Genomic DNA, 10124 nt, shown 5'->3' on the forward strand with positions numbered 1-10124 from the left:
TAACTACTGTAATGTTATATATATAACTAATATAATGTCTGTCCTGTACATGTATGTGGTGCAGGGATTACTCTATGGTCTGTGTGTATATATATATATATATATATATATATATATATATATATATATACAGTCTATTGTTATATATATGTTTGTGTACTTAGGACTTTTTCCGAGCAGTGAAATTCTGGCGATAACAATACACAGGTCTCAGCCAAATTCCTGTAAGAAAAGGAATCTGTCGAGGCGCTGGGGGTCGTTCCTCCGCCGCTGCTCACTATGAGGAAATGTCCTACAGGACCTGAGATATATGAAGCTCCAAGAATCTGTCATAGTGAAACCTCCTGAAACTGCGCAGAATGGAGCCGACATCCTGAGTTCTAGGAAATCTGTGCGGCTGGAGAGATACAAAGTCATGTGACTCCGGAGAACAAACCGATACATTGTTGCCTGGAGCTTTTCATGATAGTTATATATACTATGAAGCTGCAGTACGGTCTACGGGGCCATACTGCACCTGAATAGGCCTCTAACTTCATACTGGGATAATAGGTCTACAATACGGCATCATACCTTGGCATTATAAGGCGGCACTGGGCATGTACATCCAGGAGGGCTGGGTGACCCCATCTGGTGGGTCCTTTCTGATACTACAACGAAATAGTGAATTCTCAGGCAGCAATGGTCTCCAGAGACTACTTAGGAAGTGTTGCTCTTGGATTGTAAAGTCCATCTTCAATGGAAATATTTCCCATTCTTTAACTGGGGCCGATCACTCCCAACATCTGTAGCCTCCACTGGGGAACATCAAAGTGTCCACTAGACAAACATCTCCTTCAAGAATGCTCTGTATGTCTTGTTGTAATCATGTGAACTCCACATATCAACCCATAAATCCACATACCTGGTTCTCATCCAAGATGAATACGTCTTGTTACAGCAGGAGAAATGTGGTACTAAATAGCACCTGTTTATTAAAATACATCATCTATGTAGCGGCGCTATGCTTTGGCTTAGTGTTTCCCAACCAAGGTGCCTCCAGCTTTGGCAAAACTACAACTTCCTGCATGCCCGGACAGCCTTTGGCTGTCCGAGCATGCTGGGAGTCGTAGTTTTGCCACAGCTGGAGGCACCCTGGTTGGGGAACACTAGGCTGGCTAATAGAGGAACCTAAAGACAAAAATGAAAAGTATACATGGAAGGCAAAGAATAGATTACGGTACATTACAGCTCTTGCAAAAGCACTGATCCGCATCTTTCTTCTTTTTCAGCTCTGTACCGGTGGTGGTCTGAAGTTTGTTTCCCTATAGTGGAAGCTCTTATTAGGGTTGGTCCGAAGAAGAAAGTTTAAAGTTTTCCCAAAAGACACTCTAGCCAGGAATTCAGCCAATTCCCACTACACCTTCTCGATTATAACCCCTTCCACATAGTAGGAGGGAGATAAAGTTGGCTGAATTCCTGACTAGAATGTCCATTATGGGATGTGCACAAGACAGGATGTTGGGCTTAAGACAACTCCAGTCTTTTGGAGAAACTTTCTCTTTTGAACCAACCCTAATATAAAAGCTTTCACTATAGGGCAGCAAACTTCTGACCACGACAGGTACATAGCTGAAGAGGAAGAAAGATTCTATTCAGTACGACTCTATATCCCTCCTACTACAGCTTCTTGACTAAAACCCTTCCCACATAATGGGAGGGAGCTAGAGTTGGCTGAATTCCCAGCTAGAGTGTCCAATATACAGGAACAGGAAGTCTATTACGGGATGTACACCAGACAGGACATTGGGCTCCAGTCCAACTTCAGTCTATTGCAGACACTTTCTCTTTTGGACCATCCCTTATGTAAGAGCTTCCACTATAGGGCAGCAAACTTCAGACCACAACAGGTACAGAGCTGAAGAGGGAGAATAATGAAGTTCAGTATCATTCTGTCTCCCTCTCACTACACCGTTTTGACTATAACCCCTCCAACATAGTGAGCGGGAGATAGAATTGGCTGAATTCCCGGCTAGAGTGCCCCGTACACAGGATCAGGAAGTCCATTACGGGATGTACACTACACAGGATGATGGGCTTAAGACAAATCCAGTCTATTGAAGTAACTTTCTCTTCTCGACTAACCCTTATGTAAAAGCTTCCACTATAGGGCAGCAAGCTTCAGACATGACAGGTACAGAGCTGAAGAGGAAGAAAGATGCTGTTCAGTATAACTCTGGCTCCCACTATACATTTTTGACTATAACCCCTCCCACATAATGGGAGGGAGCTAGAGTTTGCTGAATTCCCAGCTAGAGTGTCCAATAAACAGGAACAGGAAGTCCAGTACGGGATGTACACCAGACAGAACATTGGGCTCCAGTCCAACTTCAATCTATTGCAGACATTTTCTATTTTGGACCATCCCTTATGTAAGAGCTTCCACTATAGGGCAGCAAACTTCCGACCACAACAGGTACAGAGCTAAAGAGGGAGAATGATGCAGTTCAGTACCATTCTGTCTCCCTCTCACTACACCGTTTTGACTATAATCCCTCCCACAAAGTGAGATGGATATAGCATTGGCTGAATTCCCGGCTAGAGTTCCCGGCTAGGAAGTTAGTTAACCTAGTTTTCATTGTTAGACAATCCCTTTACTTTCACTCAGCCGCATGCCAATAGGGATGGAGACACATCAATTTGGACCGATTGCAAAGCATCACTCAAGTAATAATAAAGTAATAATAAAATAGATGACACAGTCCAAATCACCATGGAGGCAGGGGGGTTCAGCATCATCCTTCATAGTGTGACTGCCCCTTTAAGACTTACAGACCTGCCATAGTTAATGCAAACCCCCACATGTATACAGCGCATTAGATTGTGAACATATGTAAATCCAGCACGTGATTGTGTTATGCAACCCCATCTGGTTCCTCTGTTTTCGGGGGCCTCATGTGAAGCAGATGTCTCTGTGCAGCTCCAGCAATTAACACGATCTCCCACAGCTTTGGTCACGGGGATTTTGGTTCCATCCTTCTGTAGAATTGCCAAATGTTATGTACAATGTATTGAAGATCGCGCTGTGATAGATTCACGAGCCGCCCTCTGTATTTGGGGCTCTGCTTGTAATTTGTTCATAACCACATTTATGGAAAACAGGAGAAAGAGGCACGGAGCGTAATAGCCTAAACTTCTGTAGGAAAACAAATGCTGCGTCCATTACTTTGTTCAGGTTCCAGCCAAAACCAATTAGAGGGCGCAAAAGTTTTGTTAAAGGGGTTCTCCGGTGCTTAGACATTTTATCCCCTATCCAAAGGATAGAGGATAAAATGCCTGATCGCGGGAGTCCTGCCGCTGGGGACCCCTGGGATCTTGCACGCGGCACCCCGTTTGTAATCAGTCCCTCGGAGTGTGTTCGCTCCGGGTCTGATTACGGACGACCACAAGGCCGGCGGCATGTGACATCACGCTCCGCCCCTCAATGCAAGCCCACGGGAGGGGGCGTGACAGCTATCACGCCCCCTCCCGTAGGCTTGCATTGAGGGGCGGAGCATGACTTCACACGCCGCTGCCGGCATGATGTCACACGCCGCCGGCCTTGTGGTCGTCCGTAATCAGACCCGGAGCGAACACGCTCTGGGGACTGATTACAAACAGGGTGCCGCGTGCAAGATCCCGGGGGTCCCCAGCGGCAGCACTCCCGCGATCAGGCATCTTACCCCCTATCCTTTGGATAGGGGATAAGATGTATAAGAACCGGAGAACCCCTTTAAGTAAAGGGATTATATTTACCTTTACTTTGGGGCCATTATGAGAGTGGAGACCCCAGCTCAGGTTGGTCCCATTTGGCTTCCTTTTGGGTGTCAGCATGTTGTAACCAAACTAGGGCTGAACACCCCAAACTATGGGTCACTTCACTCTTCTTTCCTGCAAATGACGGAAAAGGGGATGGGTGGCACCATTATATAGTTCCGCTTGGCTCTTGACTTAAAGGAGTTTTATTTGGCTCCCTAAAACCCAGTGTGTTGAAAACGTGGCTTTAAAGAGGTACTTAGCCCCTAGACATCTTATTCCCTATCCAAAGGATAGGAGAAAAGATGTCTGATCGAGGGGAGTCACCGCTGGGACCCCCGTGATCTCCGAAGTGGCACCCCAGTATCGGCTGCATGGAGCAAACTCCACTCCGTGCCAGATGACAGGCGATCACAGCCGTCACAGCACCCCATTCATGTCTATGGGAGGGGGCGTGACAGCAGTGTACTTCTGATCCACAGCCCTCAAGCCCCTCACATAGACATGAATGTAGGGGGCGTGACGTCATGAACACGAAAGCCCGAAGCCGGCATTCTGAACATAAATGTTCAGAGCACGACAGTGCCGACCCGAAGATCGAGGGGGGTCCCAGCTGGTAGACTTTGAGGACTTGGAGTACCCCTATAACTAGTAATGACATGGTATGGTCCACTAATTGATAGTACGTTAAAGGGGTACTCCAGTGGAAAACTTTATTTATTTATTTTTTATGAACTGGTGCCAGAAAGTTAAACAGATTTGTAAACTACTTCTATTAAAAAATCTTAATCCTTCCAGTACTTATTAGCAGCTGTATACTACAGAGGAAATTCTTTTCTTTTTGAATTTCTTTTTTGTGTTGTCCACAGTGCTCTTTGCTGACACCTCTGTCCATGTCAGGAACTGTCCGGAGCAGCATAGGTTTACTATGGGGATTTTCTCCTGCTCTGGACAGTTCCTGACATGGACAGAGTTGTCAGCAGAGAGCACTGTGGACAAGACAAAAAATAAATTCAAAAAGAAAAGAATTTCTCATGTAGCATACAGCTGCTAATAACTACAGGAAGGATTAAGATGTTTTAAAAAAAAAAAGTAATTTACAAATCTGTTTAACTTTCTGGCACCAGATGAGGTTTTCCACCGGAGTTCCCCTTTAAATAGTTGTGTCATCAAGACAGCTCCATCATTTTTTTTTCTGGTTCCCTTATAACTTAAAGAATAAGTTCAGAAAACATGGCAAAGCTATAGATGAGATGGTATGGTCCATTTAGTAATTGTAAGTTAAATGTTAACGGGATTAAAGAAACCATTGTCTTTACTGGTTCACAGAGAGTGGGAGCCCAAGCACAGGTTGGTCCAACTTCTCTACCTTTTGAGTGGTTTAAACATGGGAGAGTTTCAATTTTGAAGAAACCATAGTGTTAATGAATGGGTTAAAGGACCCAATCCATGGATCTCTCCATTTCTCTTGGGAGAGTTCCCATTTTGGAACCATGATCTTATCACGGCTGTCACACCCCCTCCCATAGACTTGCATTGAGGGGACGGGGCTTGACGTCATGAGGGGGCGGGGCTATGGAATCATGAGCTGCCGGTGCCGGCTCCAGCATTCGGAACAGTTTGTTCCAAATGCTGAGCAGCGGAGTACCCCTTTAAGAAGGGCTCTTCTAGGGCCATGACTGTAAACCAGAAAGGAGGGGTGCCAAGAAAGAATAGCTCTCACTTTGGCAGATCCGTCTCATCCAACTAACATACAGTCGGCCATCTAAAAATGATAAAAACATTGAGGTTGTGACCATTTGATGACATTAGTGTTTCCTCTGGTTAAAAGTTGCGGACATGGTCGGAGGTTATTGTGGATGTTGCACATTTTTTTCCCATTAAGGTTGTATAATGATGACGGCAACAAAGTTTTCATCCATTCCCCTAAATTCCTAAAAGAAAACAAATATATATTCTGTAAAATGCTTCTTCCATGTTGCACCTATAAACATTTTCCTTCTTTCCCCAACAGACCAATATGGCGGCACACTGTCAGAACAAGTCTTTTCAAGAGATTCCGCTGGGACTTCCGGCTGGCATTAATGTTCTCTATATGTCGAAGAACGACCTACGAAACCTCACAAAGACTCAGTTGAGTGTGTATTCCTTCATAGAAATTCTGGATCTGAGCAGCAACAAAATACACTATATCCAGCCTGATACCTTTGCGGACATGGTCTATCTGAAAGAAATCAATCTGGCTGACAACTATTTGGACAGATTTGTGAGCTATCAGTCACCGGGCATAGGTCTCCTACCTATCGTCCAAAAGTTGGACCTGTCGAGGAATAGCTTGTATACAGATATGATCGGATACTTTCTAGAACACGCTCCTCATCTCCGCTACCTTTCTCTGTCAGGAAACAGCATCACCATGATCTCTCCAGAAATGTTTTTGGGTACTCCGCTCTTAGAAGAACTCGATCTTCACAATAACATCATCATGGACATAGAGGAAGGTTCTTTCGAGCACCTCATTCATCTCAAAAAAATGAATCTCGCCTTGAATTCCGTCACCTGCATATCCCAATTCAACCTCCCCCAACTCCGAAGTCTAAATCTCAGTAAAAACAGTCTACAGTCCTTCTACACATCCGAATCCGATGAAGAATATCAGCTACGAGACGTTGACCTCAGTGACAACAAACTGGTACGTTTTCCGGTATTCCCAAATGCCAACCACATTGTTTTCTTGAACCTTTCCATGAACTTTATCCGGTGCGACGAAGAGACATCTCCGAAGGAATACAGTTGGTTAGAAGAAGATGGTGGAAGGAATGCAAGTATGGTTGACCTACTAAAACTTACCCATCTAGACTTGAGCTACAATAACATCCAGTCCATCGCTGAAGACTTCTTCACCACCATGCCCATGCTGAAATTTGTCAATCTGAGCAGAAATTGTCTTCAGTGTTTTCAATTTGGAGACAAAGTTAGACTGAACTCCTTGGAGGAACTGGATCTGAGTGAGAATTCCCTCCAGAACATGTCCCTGGGTTCCGGCTCATTGACATCCTTACAAGTTCTTCACTTACAAAATAACCAACTTCAGGTGGTCAAGTCAAGGAGCTTCCAAAATCTCCCCAGTATTGCCACCATTAACCTTCAAAACAATAATGTTGACTTATGTGGCATGGACTTGGGAGAAGTAAGCTTCCAAGGGCCCTATGGGTGTTCATTCTTCTATCACATCCCGACTTTACAATATTTGAACCTTCGACAGAACACGTTGGGAATGTTACCACAATACGCGTTTTATGGCACGCCCTTGGCTTTTCTTGACATCTCCATGAACCTTGGCCTTACCATTAACCCAAATGCCTTGAAGGGATTGGAAGGTTCTCTTGAAGTTCTACATGTTGAAGATAATTCTCTCGTTCAGCTGAATGTTGACTTGCCTTGTCTAGTCCAACTTAAGTATCTGAACCTCTCTGGAAACCAATTGACGTGGCTACCTCCTTGGAACAAAAATTGTCATTTGGAGACACTCGACTTGAGTAACAACAGCTTCAGCAATCTCAAGGATAGCAATATCCCTGTCTTGGAAAACACTTTAAAGACCCTTTCCTTGTATGGAAACCCCCTCAGCTGCTGCGAAAACTCTTGGATCACCCATATGGTCAGAAGGAACATGGCAAGCATCGTAGGTCTAGATGCCACCATGTGTCATAACTCTAATGGTGAAAGAGTAGAGATCCTCCTGGGCCAGAATGATTTCCATAACTGTGAAGAAGAGGACATGAAGGACATGAACATAGTTATCATTATAACCATAGCTCTGGTCTTACTGTTTACCGCCATAGGTCTTGGATTTTTAGGATTTTACTGCAAGCAAAGAGTTAACCAGCAATTTAAAGCTTAATATGAAGGATCTGCTGCTTAGGGTCCTCGATGAGAACATGTCAAAAGTACTTTACGGCAGACGCTTGACCTTAAAGGGGTACTCCATTGCTAGACATAGGGGATAAGGTGTCTGATTGCGGGGTCTCAGCGTCCGGTTATGTTCAGGACGCTGGATTCGGGAGGCCTTGGTCGTGATGTCACGTCACACCACACCCCTTCCATTCATGTCTATGGGAGGGGGCGTGATAGATGTCACGCCGCCCCCTCCCATAGACATGAATGGAGGGGGCATGGTATGATGTCACGATGGGGCGTAACATCACCACCATGGCCTCCAGAACCCAGCGGTCTGAACATAATGTTCAGAACACCGGGTGTCTGCATGGAGATCACGGGGGATTCCAGCAGCCGGACCCCGCAATCAGACATCTTATCCCCTATACTTCGCATAGGGGATAAGATGTCTAGCAACGAAGTACCCCTTTATGTTTCATCTCCATCATTGTAAATCAACTGACTTTATTCGAGATCTCTCCAAAAAATTTTAAGAAATGATGAATGTATTATTGTCACCATTGTTGGTGATGGTCTCTGTACAGTAATGATGAACTGTTTTGCATTGCTGCGGGAACATATGTTTTTTTCTTGGGGGGGGGGTTGGAGATAATTCTTTATTTTGTGCTTCCTATGGCAGGTTACAATATAAAGGAAATCATTTATAAAGCTCAGGTGGTTATTATGTGTTTTTACATTGCAAAACTGATGGGACCTGCATCATAATGTATGAAATGTTGGCCATTGTTGAAGTTTCCGAAAAAGGAGATTTAACCTGATACGTGTCCTTATCCCAACACCCAAAACATTATAGCATAAAGACCAGTGTTATGTGCAGCGCTCTGGCCATTCATTCTGGCTGTGAGCACTCCCTCTCCCCTGACATGGGTGGTCCCGTGACTTGCAGTGCGGGACGCTTCCACACACGTGTACCAGGCATGAGTGCACCCCGTCTAGCTCCTGCGGCGGCTCGGGAACTCACTATGTGGGACGCGCCCCTGTCATCTCCTTACCTCCTGCTATCCCCGGCCTTCCTGCTTCTGTGCTTTGCCGGCGCGTGCATCGGCGTTGCTAGATTTAAAGGCCCAGTACGCCCATAATTGGTCGCCTGTTGGGTGGACTCTATATAAGTCCGGCACCTCCCTATCATGGTGCCGGATCTTCGTGCTTAGTGCCTTAGAGAAAGCGTTAGTGTGTGTGCCATATTAGTGTTCCTGACCTCCAGCCTGTGACCTGACCTTGCTCCTTTGCTGCCTGCCTCCTGACCTTGTGCCTGTGACCCGACTATGCTTCTTTGCCTCCTTACCGCTTTGCGACAGGCTCTGGTGAAAACCAGCGGCACCTTAGACTCCGCTCCCTGGTATGGGTCAGCCATAGTTCACACAGGACAGCGGATCCACTACTCAGCCGTTATGGTAAGACCGTTACAACCAGGTGACCAGACGATGCCTATCTAGTTAGTTAATAATGTGTGCCAAACTGGAAACTTTTCCATGGTTATTCCACCTATAGGCCCTTGTTACAACAGGCTGTACCCCAGTAGGGTAGCCAATCTACTGTAGGTGCGTCTAAATACTAGACTAGGGCTACTCAGTGGGATCATAATGTATGGTAAATATAAATGTAAAAAAAAAAAATACCAAACCCCAAAATTGAGTTTTTTATCACATCATATCCCAGAAAAGATAAAGTAAAAAGCAATCAAAAAGTCTGATCAATACCACAATGGTACCCCTATAAGATCACAGAACAAAAATCACGGCACGAACTACAGATCACGGCACAAAAAAACAGCCCGTTAAACAAAAAAAACTAACAAAGTTATAGGGTCAGAAATTGTCCGTTAAGAACAATCTTTCTAAACAGTTTAGAAATTTTAGAAATTAGTAAAACATGATGAAAACTATACAAATTAGGTATTGTTTATCGGCCCGACTTAAATGGGTACTCTCATTAAACATCATTTTTTTTTCATTCAATAGATTATGCCTAAATAAAAATCTTTCTAATATATGTCATTAAAAAATAAATCTATCTTTCACACTTTATTTTACATTTGAAATCCTGGCCACTAGGTGTCACCCTACATGGTCCAGGAATCATTTTCCCCCAATCACGTCGGGCACGTTCGAACCACTGCTGGCCGGGCAGCGTGGTCCAGCGTGGTCGGAAATGCGCGTCCTCAGCTCGCTCTCTGCCTGTATATGAAACAGGCAGAGAGCAAGCACAGTGCTCGTGCGCGCGATGCACGTAATTTAAATATCCCCGCCCCCTGCATCTCCATCTTCTCAGTGCAGGAAGACGGCCGGCCAGGCTTCAGATGACGTCGCGCCTGCCGTGCCACGCCCACTTCCTGCCCTGGCAAACAGCTCAACACTGAGCTACCGAAGATGCTATTAGAAAGGTAATTA

At 45.0% G+C, this 10124-nt stretch overlaps 1 protein-coding gene across 4 annotated transcripts in view; it reads left to right on the forward strand.

The window, feature by feature from the left end:
* The window catches only part of LRRC32 (leucine rich repeat containing 32), a 101217-nt gene extending 92911 nt beyond the window's left edge, over window positions 1-8306 (forward strand). For all 4 annotated transcript variants that reach the window (XM_056561168.1, XM_056561169.1, XM_056561166.1 and 1 more), the window contains exon 3: window positions 5789-8306. In XM_056561168.1, coding sequence (XP_056417143.1) covers window positions 5789-7678 — 1890 coding nt within the window. In that variant the 3' untranslated portion in view covers window positions 7679-8306. The remainder of the gene's footprint in view (window positions 1-5788) is intronic.
* The last annotated feature ends 1818 nt before the right edge of the window (window positions 8307-10124 follow it).

This window comes from Hyla sarda, chromosome 2, assembly GCF_029499605.1.
Source record: "Hyla sarda isolate aHylSar1 chromosome 2, aHylSar1.hap1, whole genome shotgun sequence".
NCBI lineage: Eukaryota > Metazoa > Chordata > Amphibia > Anura > Hylidae > Hyla > Hyla sarda.